Source organism: Wolffia australiana, chromosome 8 (genome assembly GCF_029677425.1).
Source record: "Wolffia australiana isolate 7733 chromosome 8, ASM2967742v1".
Taxonomy (NCBI): Eukaryota; Viridiplantae; Streptophyta; class Magnoliopsida; order Alismatales; family Araceae; genus Wolffia; species Wolffia australiana.
In genome coordinates this window covers 9679299-9705385 of record NC_135842.1, presented here as the reverse complement: position 1 = coordinate 9705385, position 26087 = coordinate 9679299, and the positions used below count along the sequence as shown (strand labels likewise).

General features: G+C 46.5%; 1 protein-coding gene across 1 annotated transcript; it reads right to left on the bottom strand.

Moving 5' to 3' along the window:
- Positions 1-289: 289 nt before the first annotated feature.
- LOC144706622 (Mo25 family protein) lies at positions 290-25388 on the bottom strand. Its single transcript, XM_078579615.1, has 11 exons — positions 24991-25388; positions 23350-23514; positions 23152-23270; positions 16151-16225; positions 3860-3953; positions 3727-3786; positions 3583-3648; positions 3406-3504; positions 2671-2715; positions 851-953; positions 290-487 (listed from the first exon to the last, which is right to left on the bottom strand). The coding sequence occupies exons 1-11, from the start codon at positions 25114-25116 to the stop codon at positions 423-425; spliced, it is 1017 nt and encodes a 338-aa protein (XP_078435741.1). The 5' UTR covers positions 25117-25388; the 3' UTR covers positions 290-422.
- Between the last annotated feature and the right edge of the window lie 699 nt (positions 25389-26087).

Genomic DNA, 26087 nt, shown 5'->3' with positions numbered 1-26087 from the left:
AATGCTTTATATCCACCTACTAACTGCTCCTTTGTGAGTAAATATCTCACGTTTGATGAGTCCAGTCCCTTCTACTCTTCATAAGTTCAAATGTTCAGTTAAAAAAATCTTCATAAGCCTGACTCTGCAATGCAAGATCGAAATTTTCATTATATTTTATATGTCTCGCTATCTATGGCATGATGCAAAAATTTGAAATTTGAAATAAAGTACAATTTAACTGAGTAGAATGCACATTCTCACTGAGATTTGCCGCCTATTATTTTTAAGTTTAGAGAAAAATCAAATCTCCTCGAAAGCTAACTCTTAGTAACAAACTATAAAACTCCATTCTCTATAGTGTTGGTATTGAAGTTTGCATACATCCTCAAAACTCACTATACACACAAAGAACAAGCGAATCAGCACCAACACAACGTACATCAAAGTTCTTTGATCTCCTTGATGACTATATCTCTCTCCTCTTCAAATTGATCATCATCTCCACCTGGGCAAATGAAACATAAAGAGATGAACCCATGATTATAAAAAAATGCAAGTGCTTTAATCTCCAAACTTGAAACCACTCTCTACATCATTATTCAGGAAAAATCTACACCGAGTGAGTTCTATATAAAGGCCTACTCTAAGTGTCCCCGCGAAAATGATTGAATCATCTTTAATTCGAGTCCAAACGTTGAAATTCAATTTTTCCATGAAGCCAAAAAGAAACGGAACATGGAATTGCAATCATACAAATATAATATTGTACGGGAAGTTATATAAATGGTTGAAAAATCGACAGTAACTTTCAAGCATATGAAAAAAATGCATAAAAAAGGTACACAATAAGATCTAATAATGTTTTAACCTTTATTAGCTGGAAGGCCATGGAGGATCATCAACAATTCCTCTTGGTTCTCGGCCAGGACTTGAAATATCTCAGGTGGTTTATTTGGATTTGCAACGAACACCTGATTGACACAATGAAATAATCCACAAGGTTAAGCTGAAAATCAGAAAACAATACAGCAAAAACTTATAAGAATGATAAGAGTATGTCGGCTCAAGGAAAGAAATATATTGACCACTCAATCTACAAAAAAAACATGCGATCAAAGACCTTTGTGATACAACTCCGATCATTACTTCTCTTCCTCACAGCGGGTCACAAATCCTAACATGAAACAGAAAGGGCTTTCAGAGGGATCAGTGGGGCTCTTAAGTAGTTTCCCCGGATTATCTTATTACTTTCAGTTAGACCATGATGTTTATTATTCCTTTTTTTTCTTTTTTGATCCTTCAGGGATATCATCAGAAGCTTTTCAACCAGAATTCAAAAGGTTTTTATTTGAAAATAGCTGCTATTGGTGTATATGAAGATGATGGAAACCTTGGTATAATTCTCTGTTGAGGTAGGATCTTGGAAATAAAGAGAGAATGATAGTAAGAACGATAGAATGACGAGAATGGCTTCAGGCACTGATCAATGATCAATCCCTGTCCTTGGGAAGGCCCTACTGATATGAACCCCAAAGTTCCTATCAGAGAGAGGACAGTAAGGCGGGAGAAGTTGCCAGAATGGTCATTGGCCAAGGACAGGGAATGTGATACCATCCCATCTATGGATGTATCGTCTCTGATGTAATTAGAGGATAAGGAGAGTTCCCAGGGTGAAGAAGAGAACGGGAATGGTCAGGAGAGGCCAAGCTGAGGGGTAGGGATCGGCCGGGGACGAGACGCCTGAAGATACAGCAAGGTAGAGACGATCACGAGGGACGGGGATCGTAGGGGGAGGGAGAGAGGACCCAGACTTGGAGAGGGAAAACAGGAGACCTTACTTCAATCTTCTTCTGTTGGCTGCACTCCTAAAGGGAGGGCATCCTTATTTAAAGGAATTACACAATAGAAAAATGACTAAAATGCCCTTATGGGCTAATACGACAAGCCTAACCCTAGATAGGCTGAGGATTCTATCAAGGATCCTATAAGAATGCTTGGCGAGCATCAGCAAGACAAGAGGCAAGTGGAATGGACCTCACACAGAAGGAGGTCTGACGGGGTGAAGTCGCCAGAGAGAAGATAGCAGCGGGATGGAGTTTTCCGGAGAAGATAGGAATGAACTAGTTTGATTATACTTTCTTATCTTCCTCCTTAAGTCAGGGCTACTCTACTTTAAGGAAAATACACGCATATTGGAAATGACTAAGATGCCCCTATTGGGCTGCAGAGACTAAACTAGTCCTAACAGGGAGACAGGGATTGTATCATCTACCCTTCATAGGGAAGGGCTACATGCACTTCAAGGTGTCAGCTTTCAGCTGATCTTGGAGAGAAGCAGCTTGGAGCTTCTTCTCCACCTGTCCAAAACCTAGCTTCCAGGAAGAAGGGAAGTTCAACCTATAATATTATTCATACAGATTTAACATAATAACGCAGTACTTATACTGGGTTTACACAGATCAGGTCTTGTTGACCCGATATGGTGGATCCGGTATAACCGGATTCATAAGGGTAGATGTCCAATAACAATAAGTACATGGTTATAAGAAAATAAAGAGAGTAAATATAAAAAAAAAGGATAGACATCTGCTGACACAAGATAAACTGCTATACAGAAAAAAAATGACGGAAATACCCTGGATAAGGGTTTCGGATTCAATCAGAACATAAAGATGACCTTGAGCGTACCTTAAAAATATGAAAAGATGATATCTGGATGATTTTGCTCTTATCCTGCATAAAATGAGGGCTTTAAGGTTAATCAGAAACAATTTCTTCTTTAATCTAAGTTCCATAATTTGCCGCAACATAGAGATCTCTCCTTGTGATCTATTCATGTTTTAATATGGCGATACGTTACACGGCATATGGCCACAGCCCTGCCTGATTGTATGCAGGATTTTTCTAATTATGACATCAAGTTTTTGGAAAACTGTGCACAGGAAGAAATACTCCTGATTGCTACACAGTAAAAAAAATTAATCTTCCAGGACAAAAGCAGCACATTTGTTCACATTTTTTAAAATTTTGGATGCAAATTTCATGAGTTTAGCACTCATAAACTTCATTATCAACTTCATTGTGAACCCTCGTTGACATTGAGAAAATTCTAAGTGGTTTATGATCACAATGATGTTGACAAGGTTAGCATTGACAATGATGAGGTATCACAGATGGTTGAAGCCATCTGTGATAACCCATCACAGATGGTTCAACCCAGCCAACAAAAATGTCAGCATCAACTTCAACCCGTGTGGTTCTAGTTGATGATGATGATGGCATTGAAGAAAGTTTTCTTCAAGCGTGGATGGTTGACAGTGACGAAGTCATCAGCAAATCATCAACCAATGTTGACATCATCAGGACGCGCTGAACCGTGCTGACAGACTAGGGATAAGAGCAGAGGAATAGACATGTGCCTACTTTTAGCAATCCCATGATGATTCGTAAGTACTGCGGTTCCTGGATGAAACGTTTCATAACTTGTGTATTTGGAGGTTCCAGAAGGAATTCCAGGAGCAGCTACACGAGGACTCAAGTCAGAAAGCAATAAAATAGCTAAGAGAACAAACTGAGAGGAAACACCGTTTGAAATCACACCTTTAAAGATTGCCGCCGTGTGACATAATTACTAGACGTCAAAAGCCTCTCATATAGACCAAAGAACTGGAAGGAATGCCATTAGATAATGGGAAATTTGGATAAAAATAAGTTTCATTGAAAAGTAAAGGAACATATTTCTACCTTGTCATAATGATTTTTCAAAAACTCAGAGACTTCCACTGGATTTTTGGTAAGCAAGTCCTAAAAAATATGTATTTGTAAAGTGATAAGCAAAGCCCATTGGAATATGATAGAGATTAGTAGACTTGCGGACCTTAAACGTCGCAAGGGCATCAGAAGCAATATCAAAATTGGGCAATTCGACATACTTGAAAAATAGATCAAGACTCTTAGACTCCAGCATGTATCTGGAAATATTATTCATCATATACAAGAAAAGAACTGATAGACTTATGTTTCAAAATCACACAAGAGCAGTAACCCTCAATATTGAAGTCTTTAAAAAGTTCACTCATACATATGTAAACCTAAAGATGGATAATTAATGTTCACTGTTAACAAAAGGAAATCCGCTCTCCCCATAGCTGAGTATAAATCCTGAAAGTATTGTGGTATGCTTTAGCACCCAGGAGAAGAAGCCCAAATGATTAAAATACTCTGGGCCTCTGTGTCAGGAATCTGTCGGGACCCCAATAGGGTGGATATCGCATGAGCGACAGTGGAATCTCCTCTCTCTCTCTCTCTCCCCTGACCTGCACCCTTCCTCTCTCTCAACCCTAACATTGTTCCCCTAGATAGTCCCCCACCTTCTCCTTCCAGGTGAGCCCACACTCAGAGACCAAGACACCACGCAGGAGAACCATCCCACCACAAGCACCGGCGAACCCCCTTCAGTATCCACGAATTTCCCTGGTTTTTCCTTTTTGCCTTGGGCCCTCACGTTGAACGGAGTGCACATTGTGTATTCAAAGAGGAATTTTCTTCGTTTTTGGAAGGAAATACACTAAGTTATAACAGAATCCAAGCAAGATACATTGAGGAGACATCGTTTGGATTGGATTGGATTGGCATTCCAGTTCCAACAATGTACTCTTCAGAAAGGATTATGGAACTCATCCAATAAGAAGGCATGATGACACTTTTTCACTGCGAGAGACCCTTGCCAAGTTCAACAAGAATGAAATTTATATGATCAGCGTTCTTTTTCTCCTGACTGTACATTGAAGAATATAATCCAGAAATTCAAGGAATTAAAATATAAATTCGGAATGGTCCCAATTGTCACTTATCTGGATTGCCCCAGAAAGTTGACTCTACTCAGGCAACAAGTTATGGAGCAAAGACCAAGTTTAGGCATCTTTGGCCCGTTCTGGGGAACTCATGGAAGTATTGTGGAAGTGAACTGTCAAGATCCTGGAGGATGATCAGAATCGAACAATAAAAGAGATGTGAGATGTGAGTCTCATCGACTCTTTCTCCTGTTGTGAGAGTCAAGAAGGTTTCTCTGCTCTGCCCAAAACTGCAGCTTGTTAGAACACCAATACTTCTAACAAAGTAAACCTTTATATTCAAATATCCTCCACAGAATTGAGAGTTGAACACAGATTGAGTAGAACAGTTGCGATACCAGATCTAGGTTGGAGTGATGAAGAAGAGAAATATATCGGAAGAAGATAGAAGCAGACTTAGATCGAGAGGTAGAAATGACGACGGCCGGCCGGATCGGCGACAGTTTCTGCTCCGAGGAAGATCTTGTGCGGAAGAAAATCTTGTATCTTCCCAGTGTCCCCCGTCCATCCTCCCTCGAGCTTATTTATAAGGATCTTGGACTCCCTCGCGCTGCTACTTTCCCGCCTCAATTCAACTATTCGCACGAGTGGATCCTTCCGCACGTGTGGATCCTTCAGCTCTTCTCCTCTTGGCTTCGTATGTCCGTAGAGGACGTTTATCACAGCTCCATCCTAAAAATCAAGAATAAGTCCCTATGCCTTCACGTCCCTACTTCAGCTTATTAATAGATCTCTCTCCCTGTCTTCAGATATTCGAATCTGTTGACATTATTGTCTCCTTCCCTTTTTCTTTTCTTCTTTCTATTATTAGCTCCTTTCTATTATTAGCCCATTAAGGGCCCTTTCTATTATTAGCCCATTAGGGCTCCCTATAAAACCCCTTGTAATCTCTTTGTTTGAGTATCAAGAATTGTTCTTTCTTCTTGTCTTCATGGTATCAGAGCCCTAACCCTAACCCTAATCCGGGTTCCTGGGCTCGACCGTAGCTCCGATCTCTGGCGTTTCTACATTCGCCACGATCTTGAGCTCCTTCTCCTTCCGGTTGGCTACCTGCTCCTGGCGGCGCAGCTTCTTTCCGGCCACATTTCCCACTTCCCGCACCGCGCTCCCTCCTCGGCTGTGCTCCTCTCTCGGCAGCGTACGCTTCCCTCTCGACCGCGCTCTCTCCTCTCGGTCGCGGCCGCGCTCCCTCCTCGACTCTTCAGCCGCGCACGCAGCCAATAGCCGCGGGCGTTCCTGCAGCCGTGTGCTCCTCGTGCGACACTTCATTCTGTGATCAAGATGACGGAGCCTGTATCGGTTTCCGGTGTGACGCCAGCATCGACGCCAGCATCAACGCCAGCATCGACGCCACCCAGTGTGGGTCAAACGTCAAATGCTTCGGAGGCACCTCTTGAGTCGGGGAATTGGTCGGCTTCACCTGGACCGTTTTCTCTGCCTCGGATGCCTCCAGATGGGATGTTCACCGGCTTTAACCTTCTTCAGTGGCAGCAATATGTCCAGATTACTCTCAAGGGACGACTGATGCGTCATTTACTTGAAGAAGGGCCTTCCAAGACAGACTCCAAGTACTATGACTGGCTAGACGTTGAAGGGGTGGTCCATCGATGGCTTTTGGATAGTATTTCACCGAGTATCAAGGGTGAATTTCTGTCTCTTGAGTCTGCCCGGGCCGTGTGGGAAGCGGCCCTTGACAGCCACTCCAAGAAAAATAATATTGCCACACTGTATGAGCTAGTGCATCGGGCCGCCAATCTGCGTCAAGGAGACAGGACGATCATGGAGTACAGCACAGAACTCATTTCTCTGTGGAATGAGATTGATCACTACATGCCTCCGGACCCTCACTCGGTGGATCGCAAGTACACTCTTCAACTTCGGGTTTTTCAGTTCCTTATAGGACTTAACCCGGAATATGAAGCGGTACGGGCTCAGCTTATACACCGGGAGAAAGAGCTTTCCTTCAAGGATGCGCTTCGCAGCCCAAGAATTGAAGAATCTCGCTTTCAGCAGTCCCAGACCCCGGCTTCTGCACTTGTAGCACATTCGTCTTCCTCCACGCGCTCCTCGGTGACGACCACATCGACTGGAGCAGGAGCTTCGCCTCGTGGTCCATCTACTCGACTGAGGAATCCTCCAAAGGTGATCCTTTCCTTTCTGCAATTACTGCAAAAGCGGGTCCCAAGGAGACGTGCTTTAAGCTTCAACGGAAGCGAACACAACAGAGCAATCTCGCTACGGTTGCACCTTCTGTCAACCAAGTACCGATGCCTGGTCAAGTGCCTCTGTCCTATGGTCTTCTTCCAAGTGGAGCGTCTTCGGCGAGTGCTTCTCTTCCCGGCTTTACACCTGAAGATGTGGAACGTCTTCGGCGATTGCTTGACCCTCCAGTCGTGGGCTCGTGCTCTCTAGCTAACGCGGTATGTCCACCATTCCTTCTCCTTCTCCTTCACCATCTCCGCTGTCATCATCATCCAATTGGCTTCTTGACTCTGGTGCCACTGCCCACATGACACCCAATCCTAGAGCTTTTGTGACCTATGAACCCGCTTTCCGGCTCCTCCAAAGTTAAAACAGCTTCCGGTGATCTTCTCACTGTGGCTGGGATTGGTCGTGTCTCTCTCTCCTTCGATGAACCTCACTAAAGTCCTTCATGTTCCATGGCTTGCTCATCATCTTCTTTCTTTATCCCACCTTGTTCGTGATCTGAACCAAGATCTTACATTCACTCCTAATACCTGTTTTTATCGTGATAAGGTGTCGGGGAGGACGATTTCCATTGCTGAGGAGCATGAGGGCCTCTATCTTGTTCGATCTCCTTGTCTCCTCGCTGTTGCTGCCGCTGCAGTTCCCCTTCGGCGCCTCATGAGCTGCCAGGCTTCTCCATCGACGCCTCAGCCATCCATCCTTTGCTACTCTTTATCGTTTATTTCCAAAACTTTTCCAAGGCCACTCTGTGGACCGCTTTGTTTGTAATGCTTGTCGAATTGCTAAACATCATCGTACTACGTATCCTATTTCTTCTTCCCATTTGACGACTCCTTTTGCTCTCGTTCACACCGACGTGTGGGGACCCTCCCCTGTTCATAGCACGTCCGATGCTCGGTGGTTATGTATATTCATTGATGACGCTACTCGTTTCACGTGGGCCTATCTCTTGAAAAATAAATCAGAGATCTCCCTTGTTACTCCTCAGTTCTACTCTCTCATTCAAACTCAATTCTGCACTTCTATTCGTCGCTTCCGCTCCGACAATGCCCGAGACTATGTCAATTCCACGTTAAGTACTTTCTTCCAAGAAAAAGGCATCATCCATGAAACCACATGTCCTTACACCCCCCAGCAAAATGGAGTTGCAGAACGAAAATTTCTTCACATTTTTGAAATGGCTCGGAGCCTCTTATTTCACATGCATGTGCCAAAGTATTTTTGGGCTGAAGCTGTCCTAACTGCCATTCATCTTCTCAACCGTCTTCCGTCTCGCATTTAACTACTCTACTCCCATTGATTGTCTCCAGCATTCCTTCCCAACATTTCTCTCCGAACCAATCTTACCCCTCGTGTCTTTGGGTGCGTTTGCTTTGCTCCTAACCACCATCTTGGTCGTGACAAGCTTGATCCTCGGCCATCCAATGTGTCTTCGCCGGCTATGCTTCTACTCAAAAGGGTTATCGATGTTATCATCCACCCTCTCGTCGATTTATTGTCACCAAGGATGCTACCTTTGACGAATTCACTCAGTATTACCCTCTTCTTCTCCACCTTCTCCTTCTTTACCACCTCAATCAGATCCCCTTGAATTTCTTATTCTTCCTAACTCATCTCCTCGCCACCAGTCCCAAGTCCTTCCTTGCCTGTTCCTCTCGAAGAGCCTCCATCTGATATTCCCATGAACACCTTGTCCTCTGATCCTCTGCCTGCACCAATCCCAAATCCACCTGTCCTTACTAAAGATCCATCCTCTGCTTCATCGAACCCTCCTGCAGAGTCCCCATCGGATCCCTCTATCCCACTATGTTGTGCCCCTTTACCTATACGCCGTTGCCCGCCAGAAAAACGCTATGGTATCACTCTTGCTCGTCGCAAGCCTCGTGTTCCTCCTACCCCTGAAGTTCCCTCATCCTCCTCATCCACTCCTCTTGAAAATCCTTCATTAGCACTTGTGTCTTGCCCTCATCCTTCTCCATTGTATCCATTAGCCGCATCCATCTCATCTCATCGTCTTTCCCCATCCTACCACGCTCTTCTCACCTCCCTTGACACTATCTCCCTTCCAAAGACGGTGGACGTAGCCCTCTCTCTTCCTCATTGGCGCCGGGCAATGGAGGAGGAGCTACAAGCACTTGCCCTAAATGACACATGGGATCTGGTTCCACTACCGCCGGACAAGCACTTGGTTGGCAGTCGTTGGGTTTATGCTGTAAAGCACAATTCCGACGGCTCTATTGAAAGGCACAAGGCACGTGTTGTGGCGCAAGGGTTCACCCAACAGTATGGCATTGATTATCAGGAAACGTTTGCCCCTGTGGCCAAGATGAACACTGTCCGGATTCTCTTGGCTCTTGCCGCAGATCGGGGCTGGATATTGCAGCAATATGATGTCAAGAATGCTTTTCTTCATGGTGATTTGACTGAGGAGATCTATATGGCCTTACCTCCTGGATATGCCTCCTTAGTGCCGTCTACTCCGAGTTCAGTTGTTTGTCGCCTGAAGAAAGCGTTGTACGGTTTGAAGCAATCTCCTCGTGCTTGGTTTGGCCGTTTCACCATGGCCATGAAGAACCGGGGATACCGTCAGTGTAATGGAGATCACACGCTTTTCTACCGTCATTCCACGTCCGGGGGAGTGGCTATTCTTCTCGTGTACGTGGATGACATTATCATCACGGGTGATGATACGGAGTCCATTACTCAACTGGCTATGTATCTGTCGTCGGACTTTGCCATACGTCATCTTGGCCCATTACGATATTTTCTTGGTATTGAGGTGGCTTATTCTTCGAGTGGGATTTTCATCTGTCAGCAGAAATATACAGTGGATCTTCTTTGCGAGCTGGGAAAGGAAGACTCCAAGTCTATTTCGACACCGATTGATGTGAGTCATCAACTTGGTGCGGATGAGAATGAAGATCCGGCTGAGCCCGGACAATATCGAAGACTTGTGGGCAAACTGCTCTATCTCACCCACACCCGTCCCGACATTGCATATACAGTGGGTGTTCTAAGTCAGTTTATGCAGAACCCTCGAATGAGTCATCTTCATGCTGCCCATCGCCTCCTCCGTTTCTTGAAGGGCACCATTGGCCGTGGATTAATGTTTCGTCGTCACAGTGGTCTGCGTCTAGAAGTCTACATTGATGCCGATTATGCAGGATCTGTGGTAGATCGTCGGTCGACCTCTGGGTACTGCACCTTCTTGGGAGGCAATCTTATTACTTGGAGGAGTAAGAAACAGAAAGTGGTCTCTCGATCAAGTGCTGAAGCGGAGTTCCGTGCCCTTGCGCATGGTCTTTGTGAAGCACTTTGGATTACCCAACTGCTTCGTGAACTAAGGTGTCCTGTTAGTGAGAGGCCTCTCCTAGTGGGTCATGTTCTATAAACCCACTAGGCCCCCTCACTTATCACTAACTCATATTCTCCTCTCTCTCTCTCCTAGGGTATATATACCCCTCCTCATGTACATTCTAGTTAAGGAATTCATTCCTCTCCTTCCTCCAAGCCCTAGCATGGAGTTCAACATGGTATCAGAGCAAGCTCTTGATCCCCATCTCTAGCCCTAAGCCTTTGTGCGGGCTTCTTCTTCTTCTTCTTCTTCCCTTCTTCTTCACCATCACCCTCTCAATCTGCTCTTTGCAAGCAGCCGCCCGCGAACCGCCGCCCGCAAGCAGCCGCCCGCGAGCAGCGCCCGCGAGCAGCGCCCGCACGGAGCGCCCGCGAACCGCCGCCCGCAAGCAGCCGCCTGCGAGCAGCGCCGCAGCAGCGCCGCGAGCAGCGCCGCGAGCAGCACCCGCAAGGAGCGCCCGCGTGACGCGCCCGCCAGCACCACCCGCTCGCGCACTGCCGCTCGCGAGCAGCGCCCGCACGGAGCGCCCGCGCGACGCGCCCGCCAGCAGCCTGCAAGCAGCTGTCTCCCGCCTGCGTGCCGCGCCCGCCAGCAACTACTGTCCGCCAGCAGTGTCGGACCGTGTTCGGTTCTTCGTTCGCTGCCGCTGCTGCTGTTTGCCGTCATGTCGACTACCTCCAGCATGGGCAGTGATCCGTCTGCATCCACCGTCCCGACGTCAACCCAAGCAGATTTCACCGCGCTGACTTTGCCTGGGGAACTCCCGGCCGCCGAAAAATCGGTGTTCCTCTCCTCCGCCCGGATAACTGCCGTCTCAATGCTCCGAACTTGATGTCGTGGCTGAAGTTCGTCGAGTACACTCTGCGCGGCCGTCTGCTCCAGAAACATCTCACCTGCCAGCCCCTCCCCGTCACGGACCCGCATTTCCCGGCCTGGAGTGCCAAGCAGTACTTCGTCCACTCCTGGCTCTTGACTCACACTCTCTCTCGGGAGGTCTATGACAAGTTCCTCCACCTGACGACTCCGCGGGAGATCTGGGAGCACGCCCGTCGCTACTGCGGGCATGATGCTGATGACTGGAAGATCTTTACTTTGGCCGAGCGGGCGAGTGCACTCCGACATGGCACCATGTCCATTATGGACTATAGCCTTGCCCACCAAACCCTGTGGCGCGAGGTGGACTATTACATGCCGGTGGGGGATCCGAATTGCGTCGATCGCCGCCATGCTCTCAAGCTCTGTTACATGTCATTTCTCGACAAGCTGAATCCGGAATATGCGGATGTCCGGCGCTGGGCTCTTCACTCCCAAACTCCTCTTCCGGACTTCGATGGTCTGGTTAAGGAGTTGACGGAGGTTGAAAGCAGCCTTCGTCGTCAACGTCCGCTGCTGGACCTGCCTGCCGAGTCCCCCGGCGAGAGTGCTGCCCTCCTGTCCCGCCCTCACGGAGCAACCTCCTTGCTGCCCAAGCCTTCTTCGGGCTCCGCACCGTGGTTTGTTCTCACTGCGGCAAGTCAATCATCTTGAGGCCCGGTGCATCAAGAAATTTTTGGACAGTACCCGGGATCCGAGGCCGCCTCGCCGCCATCAGCTCCTGCCTCGCCGCCTCGCCGTCCCGCAGCCAGAGCCCACCTTGCCCAGGCACCGCCCCGTCGCCTCTAGCTCCAGCCATCCAGCCATGACTAATGACCAGCTGACTGCCGAACTTGCCCGTATCAGCTCCCAGCTGGCTGCCCTGCAGACCGCGCTTCTTCGCAGCCTACCGTGGCTCACTTCAGTGACTTCGTGCGTTCTTCCTTCCCAAGTCAGATCAGTGGTCTTGTGGACACTCGCCCTCCAAGCTCCCTTCGCTTCGGATACCACCTGGTGCTTGATCACGGGGCCACAGAGCATATGACCCCGCTCAACCACCGGTTTCTGTCCCACGAGCGGCACCTTGGTGGTCGAGCTGTCCACACTGGTGGGGACGACCGCGTGACTGGTATCGGGTCGATCCATGTGGATGGCCTTGGTATCATTCACAACGCCCTTCATGTTCCGTCCCTTCAGACCTTACTTATGTCACCGCGGCGACTGCTGATGCGGTCCATTGCTCGCTCCACATTCAGTCTGATGGGATCTTTTGACTGACAAGGTGGGGAAGACTTTGCAATTAGGCGCCGGATGGCCTACTGTTGTTGGACGAGAGGGCGGTCGGGACCCCGGTGCAGCGGTGCTTGTTGACGGTCGAGACCAGCGCCGGCAGCGGCTTCTACTCACTCACCAGCGGCTCGGGCATCCGTCTTTCCATGTTTTGAAAAGACTTTTTCCGACATTGTGTACTGGCTTGGACCTCTCTTCTGTTGTTTGTGATGCATGCAAACTGGCGAAGCATCGCCGGGCCTCCTTCCCTCCGTCGACTTCTCACAGTGATGTTCCTTATATCGCATTCATAGCGATGTATGGGGTCCGCCGCGACAGGCCAGCGTGAAGGGACACCGGTGGTTCTTGATCTTTGTTGATGAGGCCACCCGTTACACGTGGACCTACTTGTTGCCGCCCAAGAGCGCCGCTCTCGACTGTTCAAGCCTTCTGCACCATGCTTCAGACTCAGTTTGGCCGGACTATTCAGCGGTTCCGGTCCGACAATGCGCGGACTACGCCAACCAGGAGTTGACCTCGATTTCACCGCCCATGGATTCTCCACGACGTCTTGCGTGGCGACGCCCGAGCAGAATGGCCTTGCCGAGCGGCGTATTGGGTATGTCACGCCGACCGCCCGCACTCTCTGCTGGACTACCACGCCCCGTGGACTTATTGGGGAAGCCGTTCTGACGAGTACTCATCTCATCAACCGGCTGCCCACCCCGACCCTCCAGTTCAGCCTCCGCTTGACCGGTTGTCGGCTGCCTTTCCCGCCGCAGCTCCGCACTCACCTTCTTCCCGCGTCTTTGGCTGCACGGCATATGTTCATGACACGACGCCTCTCCCTGTCCGGGCTGGATGCCCGGCGCCAAATGCGCTCTTTGTTGGCTACTCTTCGCTTCAGAAAGGGTATAAATGCTTTCATCCTCTTCTCGCCGGTTTTTCGTCTCCGCCAATGTCACCTTCTCTGAATTTCAACCCTTCTTCTCTCCCTCATCTCCTCCGGCCCCCCACTTGGAGCCGGATCTGGTTCTGGAGCCCGCTGCTCCCTTTCCTCCCACCGTCGTCTCTCCTCCCACCGTCGTCTCTCCTTCCACAGTCGTTCCACCCTCCTCTTCTTCTCCTCCACCGGTCGGCCTTCCTTCCTCACCCATTGCGCCTACTCCATTATCTTCCTCCCCAATCTCGCCTCCTGCTTCCGCTCCTCCCCGTCTGCTGAGTCCTCGCCTTCCTCTCTTCCGCCAGCCATTTCCGAGTCGTCTTCTTCTCCTGCTGACGATGACTCCCCTGACTTGCCTATCACTTTGCGTAAAGGGGTCCGCCAGTGCACCCGCACTCCCCTTTACCCCCTCTCTCACTATCGCTCCTTCGCCAGGTTGAGTACTCCCTACCGCCTGTTTTTGACCCGCATCGACTCTGTTCGCTCCACGCCGCTAACCGATGCTATCGCTTGTCCTCATTGGAAAGCGGCGATGGATGAGGAGATGCGCGCTTGCTCAAAACCACACGTGGGATGTGGTTCCTCTCCCGCCCGGAAGACGGCCGCCTCGTGCAAGTGGGTTCACACCCCAAGCACAATGCCGATGGTTTGGAACGCCGCAAATCGCGCTCGTGGCTCGTGGCTTCACTCAGTCCTACGGCGCCGACTACTTCGAGACGCTTTTCCGGTCGCGAAGATGGACACCGCCCGCCTCCTCCTGGCGCTGGCCGCCATCATGGGTGGTTGATTCGCCAGTTCGACGTTAAGAACGCCTTCCTTCATGGCGATCTTACCGAGGAGGTCTACATGCATCATCCTCCGGCTACCCTCTCGGCCTCCGGGACCGCCTGCCGACCGCGGAAGTCCTTGTATGGACTGAAGCAGTCACCGCGATGTGGTTCGCCGCTTCAGCTCCGCTGGCGCGTGGCGGGTACACCCAGAGCAATGGGGAAGCCACTCTTCTTCCGCCACGGCCCGCCGGGTCGCTATCCTGGTCGTTTATGTGGACGACATCCTGATCACCGGGTCGGACACTGCCGGCTTCACGCCTCAGCCGCTCCCTTGCCCGCGAAGTTCGGGATCAAGGCCCTTGGTCAGCTCCGGTACTTCTTGGGGCTCGAGGTGGCCTACTCGCTCGTGGTATCTTCATCAGCCAGCAGAAATATACGGTGGACCTGCTGACTTTGACGGGTATGACCGACTGTGCTCCTGTGAAGACCCCATCGACCCCGACGCTCAAGTTGGGCGCCGGGGTGACTCTCCGCCGGTCAGCACCCATCAATATCAGCAGTTGGTGGGGAAACTTCTCTATCTGACCCACACGCGTCCGACATCAGCTATGCAGTTAGCCTTCTCAGTCAGTTCATGCATGCTCCGCATGAGATTCATCGCAGGCAGCTCACCGGGTGCTCGCGCACTGAAGGGCTGTCCCGGGAAGGGTTTACTCTTCCCCGGAGCTCAGAGCCGATCAGAAGGTATATACAGACGCTGACTATGCAGGCTCGACTGTGGACTACCGGTCTACCACCGTCTTTGCATCTTTGTCTTCGGGGCCTTGTGAGCTGGAAAAGCAGCAAGCAGGATCGTGTCTCCGCTCGAGTGCAGAGGCGGAATACCGGGCACTTGCGGATGGGGCCTTCGAGGCTCAGTGGATTCACGGGTGCTCCGCGAACTTCGCGCCGAGTACACCCGTCCGATCCACTTTTATTGTGACAACAAATCGGCTATTGCCTTGGCTCAAAATCCGGGCCAGACGGGTCGCATCAAGCACATGGAGATCAACCGCTACTTCTTCAAGGAGCGGATGGACGAGGGCTTGTTCGACTTGTCTTTCGTGCCGTCATCCGACCAGGCGGTCGATGTTCTCACGAAGGGATTATCAAATCCTCTCCTTGTTCGTGCTACCTCCAAGCTTGGCATGGATGACATCCATACCTCGCTTGCGGGGGGCTGTTAGTGAGAGGCCTCTCCTAGTGGGTCATGTTCTATAAACCCACTAGGCCCCCTCACTTATCACTAACTCATATTCTCCTCTCTCTCTCTCCTAGGGTATATATACCCCTCCTCATGTACATTCTAGTTAAGGAATTCATTCCTCTCCTTCCTCCAAGCCCTAGCATGGAGTTCAACATGTCCGGTTTCTTCCCCTGTTCAGCTGTTCTGTGACAACAAATCGGCTATCAGCATTGCTCATGATCCCGTCCAGCATGATCGTACAAAACACATTGAGATCGATCGACATTTCATTAAAGAGAAGCTTGAGTCGGGAAATTTCTGCACGCCATATGTTCCGTCAGCTGAACAGCTTGCAGACATCTTCACCAAAGGGCTTCATGCCCCTCGGTTTGAGGAGCTCTGTTCCAAGCTGGGTGTGGAAAACATCCACGCTCCAGCTTGAGGGGGAGTGTTGACATTATTGCCCTTCATTCTCCCTTAACCATGTCTCAGGATCCCTAAAGAGAAATTCCTTCTTCTCAAGCTGGGTGGAGCTAGCATCATATTTCTAAGGGGAGAGATGGCAACATATGAACCATTTTTAGCCGAAAAAACTTAAAATTAAGGAGAAGCATAATCCTTTATAAGCTCAGAATATAGTCAACATAGATAGAGCATATCATAGATAAGCAAATAAAAAAGGAGATATCTTACTTCGCAAGTGCTGGGTATTTGATACATTCTCTCAAAACATTTCCACAACTCACCGCAACATCTCTGTTATTGTAGCTGTACAAGATGAATTTATGATAGAATATTAGAATACAGAAATCGGAATTAATCAATTTTTTGAATTGAGTGAAAACATTATTAATATAGGATCAGATAAGAAAGAAGACGTAAGAACAATAATGCATAATTAATAAGAAAGCATAAATAGAGAGCATTGAAAGATAGAAACATGACCATGTGATGCGATCCTAAAGCGCATCTACGAGAGACGGCATTGGCCCAAACACGAGGTCAAAGGCCCAGCCCACGACAGGCCAGGCCACAACAGCTCTTAGGGCGCCCACAACATGGGATGGAGTAGTTTTGGTTCCCAGGTGAGTGCTACCGCACATCCCCTCTTCCTCAACTCCATCTCACTGTTCCTCTCGCAGTTGATTGTCCCTGCACGCGAGGAGCAAGGATCGTTCCATCCCGGCGTCGTCCACTCCGCCGGCTCTCTCTCTCTCTCTCTCTCTCTCTCTCTCTCTCTCTCTCTCTCTCTCTCTCTCTCTCTCTCTCTCTCTCTCTCTCCCTCTCTCTCTCTCTCTCCCTCTCTCTCTCTCTCTCTCTCTCTCTCTCTCTCTCTCTCTCTCTCTCTCTCTCTCTCTCCCCCTCTCTCTCTCTCTCTCTCTCTCTCTCTCTCTCTCTCTCCCCCTCCCTCCCTCTCTCTCCCCCCTTCTCTCTCTCTCTCTGTGTCTCTCTCTCTCTCCCCCTCCCTCCCTCTCTCTCCCTCTCTCTCTCCCTCCATCTCTTCCTCACTCCACACCATTCCCCCTCCTCGCTCTCTCTCGGAGGGGTATTCGTGAACATCAGCGTTGTTATTGACAATCTTCAGTCAGAGAATTATGGTTTTAACACCATGATGTTGGAGGACATAGCTATAAGAATAATATTATCACCTAGGATGAGACGACATGTCTCCAAGAATGGCGCTTTTATTTATCAGCATTAAAAATCTACTGTCTTTCTTATTTAAATGCACAATGGATGACACCTGATGAGATCAAACTTCCTTCAAATGAATCACCAAAATACCACGTTGGCACAAGGTTGAAACAAAGAGGGAGGGCAAGAGAGAGAGAGAGAGAGAGAGAGCTTTATGGTGCAGATCTCCCAAAAATCCGACCCAATTGTATCAAGTCCAGAGAATGAAACTTCAAACCATATGACTGAAAATCCAAATTGGTGAGCCTTATGCTCCAATCAAAGTTCAAGAATGTGGACAGGATTCTCTACAGACAAAAAAATGAAAGTAAAAATGCCACATGACCAGAATTTTCCAAATTTGCCTTTCCCTAAGCAAAGAGTTCGCCTGATCAGCTAACTCCCCTCTGGAATTCGGAGGGTCTCCTCTGCTTCAGCTGTTCCCACCAACTCAGGTACGAAAATACCCAATGTCCACTAGAGGATTATTCTCCTCTTTTTTGAAAGGCCTAGGTCCCCCCCCAATAGGACCCTATGTGTGCCGTCTTCCTGTCATTCAACCTCCTCAGGTACCTCTTAGGGAGGTTTGAATCACTTTACCCAATACCAGATTGGCTCTATAGGGCCTTGGAAGATTGCCAAGTTCTTTACTTTTCCACCTCATAACCCTATCTGATTTTGCTTACGATAGGTATCTCTATATGGGCCATGTGGCCCCAAGTCTTCTTTCAGCAGTGCCTTCTTTCATGGAAGTATATCATTACAGCCACCATCCGTATTCTCATTGTCTGCAAGAGGAAAGTCAGAGAATTGTTGTTGCACCTGGGATACACTCTTCCAGGAATTATCCTGCACTGGTAGATAATGTCATTTTATGAAGCCTACTCGAGACATCAGAGTCGCCAGATTTAAGATTCAACTTGGACAAACAAGTCATTGCATGCTGAAGAAGCCAAGGGCTGCAGGAGGAGAAGAAAGGGAAACATGAAACAGAATGTGAAGGTCCTGAGTTAGCTTGCCACAACTCCTGGAAGCTTGCCGATGAGAGATCCTTAATGAATATATGGAGTACAGAACTATCTTGAGTCCAGCTTAATGGTCCACCTCAATATGCTTGGTGCCATCATGCTACACTGGATCACAAGCAATGATAACTGTAGATTTGTTGTATCAGGAGGATCCATGGACAGATGCAGTTCAGCCTGGAGATTCTCAATCCACAGGGCTCAATGCAGTTGTTGAACAGCAATAATTCGAGGGACCCACCATAATCTGCATATGTATAAACTTCCAAGTAGAGACCACCTGGACGTTTGAACATGAGGCCGTGGCCAATAGTACCCTTCAGATGACGAAGACCCCATGAGCCACATGCATATGACATCCTCCTTAGGCATGCATAAAGTGACTGAGAAAAATTGTGTTATCTCAAATATCAGGGTGCATATAAGTTAGATAGATGAGCTTGGCAACAAACCTCTGATACCATGCCTGGTCAACAGATTGATTTTTTTCACTAGCTGAGGATAACTAATGATTGGCCTAATTCAGAGAAGGGAGTGGCTGTGAGTCTTCTTTCCTAAAGTTGTGAAGGAGCTCAAGGATTTACTTCTTTTAGCATTGAAATATCACAGTACACAAGTAGACCACCTAAATACCAAGGAATAAATGCAGTGGTCTGAGATGCCTGACGTCAAAATTACTCATAAGATATTTGACAGATATGACAAAATTGAATAGTCACTCCTGGTGACAATACTACATTCATGTACACAAGCAGCATGGTCACTCCCCCCAATGGGGAATGACAAAAAGCAGGGTATGCTCACCACTGCACCAAGAGTACCCAAACAGCTTCATGAAAGTGGTCAAGCAGCCGATCCAAGTCCAAGGAGATTGCTTCAATCCAAACAGAGCTCTTTTAGTTTGCAAACCAGAGGATGAGAAGAGGACTATAGCAGCAGACATCCCAGCAGTACAGTCATAAAAACTTCCTTGTTGAGATCCCCAAAGAAAAAGACATTCTTAAAATCAAATTATCGCAGAAGCCAACTGTGGTGGGCCACAAGAGGAAGGACCCAGACAGTGTTTCTCCAGATAAACGACCCCAAACCTCTTTGTATGGCACTTCACCAATAATTGAGGCTTCGACCATTGAAGAGAGCCCACTGAATGTTTTCCCAGAGGAAGAGGAACCAGATCTCAAGTGCAATTCTAGGCAAGGTCCTGAAGTTCCTCCTCCATGGCAAGGCATCAGCCACGAGAAGCTACGGATTCATTCACCATCTTAGTGAGGAAATTGGAATCAAGGCAAGTAAGGAAAGCTCGATTGAAGGAAGAAAGATGGTGAGGAGATATGAAGTTGCCAGGAGCTAAAAAGGTGTGGAGGTACAAGAACGAGTAGTATTGTGAAGAACAATGGGAAGATCAAGGGAAGAAGAAGCGATGAAGGCCATAGGAGCATGAAGGTTAATGGGCAGTGGACGAGGGACAGGACTTGGAGGACGTATTGTGGATGCCAAACATAGTTGGGTCCGCCAAGACAACTAGAAGAAGAATTAGAAGAAGAAGAAGAAGAAGAAGAAATGAGCTCCAAAGGAGAATGAGGGAGAAAAAAGTCAAGGGTATCTGAAGAGAACTCCTGAGGTGTGGAAGGGGCAGGAAGGAAAGTTAAAGGGGTTTTTTTCCTGGAAGAGAGATTTACTAAAATAGAAGCAAAGAGTAGAGGGATGGTAACATGAATAACCTTTCTGGGAGAGGGTAACCCACAAAAACACACCCGAGTGCCATAGAACCAAGTTTATCTCGACAAGGTGATGGTTGGTGATGAAGCAGACGCACCCAAAGGGGTGAGATGAGTTTTCAAGGAAATTGATGGAAAAGAATGCACGGGACAACCAAGGGGGCTAAAATATGAACGATCCAAGAAGGGAGGTGGTTGAGGAGATCAACGGCAGAGACTGCTTCGCCCCAGAATATTTTGACATATTCATATGAAAAAGAAGGATACAGGTAAAATTACATATTCATAACAAAGATGCGCTAAAATTACACTCTACCACCCCATTTTTCTGTAGTGTATAAGCACAGGTAGTCTCATGAATAATGTCATGAGTTAAAAGAAATGAGAGAGGTGGGAACTGACTCAAACGTTGGTGAAGAGGACACATCGAATAGCAGTTGAAAATTGAGTACTGCAAGAATTAGAAGTATAAGAGGGATAAGTTATGTGATGATATGTTTAGACCCTTCTCCTTTCTCAAACAATCAAACTCAATGACATATCCAAGGCAAATGTCCCAGGCAGTAGCACAGAGGAATAGAAACAAAAGAAAAGTGGAAAAAGGAATAAGGAAGTCTGTTGCTTGTAAGTCACAATGCCTCCACGATCTACCGTCTCTGCTCCAATGATCAGGGTCTTCACAATATTTCACAAGCCAACAAGGTTTACTTACAAAACCCTCCGCAGAGCACCCATGAAAGAGACGAGAAAACATCAACTCAAGTATAGAAAAAGAAGGATGGCCTAAAGGGTGATGGAGAAGCTGCAAATTGTCTTGAGAGGCAGATAAGGAAGTGGGGTCCACATTAAAAGCAAGATAATACCGGATATGGTGGAGAAAACCATGTGCCTCAGCAAGTGTAGTGGACTTCTCCAATACGTTGTCATGATAAAAACAGGCATTAGGGTTAAACATAAGGTTGCGACCCAAGTCCTCGACTACACAAGAGCTGCAAACAAGACGATCTGTATGCCAAGGGATATGGAGGATGTGTGTGATAATGGTACATAAAGGGAGGCGGACAAAGCCAACCCCACCATTGTATGTAAATCACCCGAGGTGATGTGGAGTTTAAGACTGCAGGGAGAATGATCATTGGAAACAAAATGGAAGGAATCGGGAGCCATATGCACATTTGCAACTTAGTCGACAATCCATGATGGAGGAGAAGTCAAAGAAGCATCTCAATGGAAAGTGGGTTCATACCTTCATGAGCCAAGGAAGCGGAACCTACATCAGTGGAGTCGAATAAACATCAAAGCCGCTCAATCTTGTCCTGCTTCAAATAATCGTCAGAGGCAAAAGTGTCCAAAGAAGCATCGGAGTAGACTCCGTAGTAGAGAAGGCAGGTGGTGGAATTGCAGAGGGTGAGACAATAGCAGCAATTCGAGCCTGATGAATTGCCTTCTTTTACAACTTGTAGGCATTCCTCCGTGTAGTGCCCTGTGTCTCGCAGTAGTTTCAGAATAACGAGAGATCGTTTTTGACGGTTGGTCCATGAGCCACACACTTCAAAGGGGACGGTAATGTGGCTGAGGGAACAACCTGACCAGGTGAGGGATGGTGATGTTGCCATAGCCGATGAAAACTAGGAATGAAAATATGCAGGTGTGACTCCTCAGATTGGAATGAACAATATGTAGACTCAGAATCAAAAATACTGAGAGCATCTTTGAAGGTTAAGCTTTTTTGGCAATGAATAAACTTCCCCTGTGATATTAGTACTCTGGATTAAGTCTCATAAGAAACTATACACCTGAAGCTGGAGTATATATCCCTGATCAATAAAGGATGGATCAGATGGCATAAAGTGGGCGTCCCTGTAATCCACTGCACATATTGATGCCACTGCAGTAGACTCAATCCCACGAGTCAAAATTCAGGGGTAATCCATGGGAGAGGATAACGCCAACCACCAAAATCCGATGATACAAACGAATTAGACTGACCAGGAGCTGGAGCTGCAGGAGCCTGAATGTCAGAAGAGCCGTTCAAGTCAGTGAAGACCATGGTATAAATGAACAATAAACAAAAGACCTGGGAACTGGTAAACAGCGGATGAGGCAGGGCAGGTAGCGTCAATAGGCGCACAGTCTGTGATGCTGGTACTTACAGACAGCTTGTAGTTGGGACATGGTGGATGGCACAGAACGAGACAACAGACGATGTTGAAGCCAACAAAGTTCTAACGATTTGCCCATTAAGCAAAGTAGGAGAATAAGACATCAATAGGCTACAGCCTATTTCAACACATGCAATGTGTCCAATAGCTCATCGACCGTGACATTGCAACACAGCCAAGGACCGGTGGGTACAAAGGGTTCATTAACTTGCATCCAGGTGACTTCTTCCTTGCTCAAGAGTTGATCCTTTTTTGTCCTCATATAATCATGATGCTGAGTTCACTATAGCAGTGGTGCCCATGGCCAAATTCCTCATTCCCTCTGAAATGGAAGCCTTAAATCCCATCTTGCTCGATATTCAGCATCATTCAAGTGTAGTCTCTACCCTTTATCAGTCAACGCAAGCCTTGGGGGAGGATGATGTTACAATGCCATGTCTGCCTAACATACGAAAAGATTGAAAAATAGAAAGAAGCAGGCACCCTAAATCTCAGAAAAAGGAAGCAAACAGTCACATGTGGGATCATGAGTCATCTGACGAGAAAAAGAGGCCTAACTAACTTCCTGTCAACAGATACGAATGAGAGTGGAAAGAAAAAGGATTGAATGGGATGTTGGCCGTTTCATGAGAACATGACTCCAGGAGCGGTAGCTGCATTTACTGCAGATCTCGGCCAATAGATACTGTAGGATTGGGCTTGTTCTTGGAGGGGCAAACTGATTTTGCAACACAGTGAGTGGTTCTTTTCTACGATACTCGGATTTTATTGGTTGAGATGTATCATTGGTGTCAGAGGCACAGTTCTGGCACACGATGACGGTCGAGTAATTTGAAGCAAGAGTGGAAGCAATGGAGGATTTGTCAGAGATGAAATGACGAATCCAAAGGTTTGAAGAAAAAATTGAAGTGAAAATACAGAAGACAAGTGACGAGAACCAAGCAAGAATGACTTTTGTGGGCTCTCAATAAATATAAAAACTTACGCACATATTTTTTGGTATTAAAGAAACATCATACGGCAATAGAAGGGAATTAACTGAGATACGCAGTAGTTTTTTCTTAAAGAAATGACAAAATTCCTGGCAGTCATTAACCAAAAGAATGAGATCTCACCAACCCACAACAAAATCTAACAGGTCAGCATGGTCCACAATGTAGTCGACACAGCAGTGATGAGAACCAACCGTTTGCCTCAAAAATATTCCCCAGCAATGAGCTAAATCTTTCCTAGCCTGTTTCCAAGGTGGTATCTCTGATGTTAGAGATATATTCTTAGTAAACTCATTAATAAGCTCACAAGCAGAGACTTACATCCCAACTTATAACTGGTAGCTTGAAAGCAAATAGAGAAAGGATATCTTCCTTGCAGATTTCTTGAACAAACTGTGAAATTTGCTCCTGGTTAGGTTCAAGATCCCCATCCCCAGAGAGAAAGTGCCTCATCGTTACAATGATCTTGTCAACATCTTCACGGGCCTTATGAAATAGAAAGTTATGCCAAGACAAATTAATTTACTCAATTTGACAACCTTAAGAGGCAATAAAGTTAATTAAGAGGAGACTCAAAGCAAACTACATGGAAAGAAATGATAGAAGGCTATGACTAATTTAATAGAGTCCAGGATTAGGCCATGGAGGCAATGAACCAAATTAATTATCTGATATGAGGGATCCTCCGTTAAGCCTTTACTTTTTTCATTTCAGAGATATGGATGAGTATCTCATCAAGAAAAAAATTGCATCTTTCTTCCACGGGATCGAGAAAAGTTAAGAACAGATAATATACCAAATGTTTAAGTGCAGTTAGGGAGATTCAGGTTTCGCAAGAAATTTTAATGGGAAGTTGGAATATCAGTAAATATTAACACATAATATAATTTTTAGAAATACACCACGGTACTCTACTGCCACAGTGCATAAACACATACATAATTTCCCATGTTCTTTTTTAAAAAGGCAAATAATAACCAGGAAAAATAAATTAATGGAATAAAAGAAGAATCGGAATTCAATGAGTCAAAAAGGCCAAAAAATATACTACTGATGGCATGCAGATATCATATGCCATCTGGATGCATCGTCCTTTGAAATCCCAATAAAAAGGTAATCAAATCCGGTTACATTTTCCATTGCTTGATGAAGCCAGCACAACGGAAACAGTTCCCTTAGATGATTCAGCTGTTTATGAATGACAGAATTCTTTATGTTGAGCATCGAGATTAGCAGAGGATGAACGAAAGCAGGTGATTGATACAGAGCATAAGCAAAATAAAAATCATGGATGAAAATATGAAGAGAAAAAGAAGGGAAAAACTAGAAACTTCCATCCTCAGCCCCTTCCTTCGTGTGTCATTCCATTATATCAGCAATAGGACAATGAAAGAACTGATAAAAAACTGCATCAGTGGCATATGTTTTTACAAAATTCTATTTCGGCAAAAGACATGCAAGTTGATCTGGATCTGATTCACCTATCTGCCAGAACTTTGTAAGTCCTACTGTCTGCCTTGCTTCCATTATTCTTCACATCCAATTTTCAAACTGATTCCACTTATAGAAACAGACGAAACTGAACGCCCAAAACATTTTTTTCACTGGTAGGAAAATCTGTATGAGACAATAGTTCAATTACACTAAGGAGAGTAACCAACTATAAAATAAGTCCAATAGATAATAAAAGTTGTATTTTTAATGGTGATCGTTGAAAGGTACTCCAGTGATGAATAAATTTTCAAAATTAAGATGCATGAAGAGAAAATTACCAACGAGTAAGACAACACCATGCGGTGGACGAAAAAAAATGCTCATGATAAACAAAATTAGAGAAACCAAAAGCTACATTTTTTATGGGAAATTCGAATACCCATCATAAAAATCCTACGCAACAATACGAAACCGGCGAGAATCACGAATTCTGGGGATCAACTTAAGCCGAAAAAAACGCCGGCTAACCTTCTCGCGCGATTTCGGATCACGTGCAGTTTCGGGGTCGAGGCATAGAAGGCTCTCTTTCAAAGCCCTCGCGAGCTCCACCGGCGTTACTCTCGCTTTGGAGGGCTTAAAGAACGAAAAAGACATGGTTTAGGCCGACCAATCTGGCCGTAACAATCCGCCTGTTCTCCTCTCCAAACGCAAAATTTCGCCGCTGCTGATCGTCAGAAACAATTCAACCATGCACAACTTAACCCCCTCTGCGGTGTCAATTTGTAACTCGCCAAAAGACCACATTAATGTCTCTCTCCTACCATTTCTATCGCAGTTTCTCTTACTATTTCTCCCTCTCTCTCTTGCTATTTTTCTCTCTTTCCCACTCTTTCTCTAGTATTTCTATCGCTGTTTCTCTTACTATTTCTCCCTCTCTCTCTCTTGCTATTTCTCTCTCTTTCCCACTCTTTCTCTACTATTTCTATCGCTGTTTCTCTCACTATTTCTCCCTCTCTCTCTCTTGCTATTTCTCTCTCTTTCCCACTCTTTCCCTCACTATTTCTCTTGCGGGACCATATTGTACACATATTGTCAGACATATATTGGACCTCACTATATATGCTATCGGGCCCATCTTGGACCAGGCTAGACTAAGTACGAAATATTCATTGAAAACCTTTAAGAAATATAAAAAATGCTTCAGCATAATATATAAACTTCTCCCTATAGCTTAATTATGCATTTGTAAATTATGTAAAATGTATTTCTATTTATATGTCTAATTTTTTAAAAAAAGATATCCAAAATTTTCTTGCAACCCTTGACACAAAGACGGATATGGATATCAGTATGGATAACAATATCAGGTACTCGTACTTTTGCAACCAACATCTGATATCATCATTCGGTATCTGGATATCGGTAATGATGAATATCAAATAGCATGTTTGTGACATCTAGTTCAACATCCCTCCCGCTTGATGGAAATATATGTGGCCGGCAAGCCAATCACACATTCCGCATCTCGTTCCATATTCATTAATAGAACATATTCATTATAGTGCACGTGCGATGCTCATAATGAAGTCCATGAATACATGATCGGACTTAGTGAATTATGATGA

Excerpts from the sequence above, each read along its gene's own strand:
- LOC144706622 (XM_078579615.1), bottom strand. The coding sequence starts at position 25,116 with ATGTCTTTTTCGTTCTTTAAGCCCTCCAAAGCGAGAGTAACGCCGGTG. Across the intron at positions 23,515-24,990 it reads ATCCGAAATCGCGCGAGAAG|GCCCGTGAAGATGTTGACAA; the intron begins GTTAGCCGGCGT and ends CTATTTCATAAG. Across the intron at positions 2,716-3,405 it reads TCATCATGGGATTGCTAAAA|GATAAGAGCAAAATCATCCA; the intron begins GTAGGCACATGT and ends CATTTTATGCAG.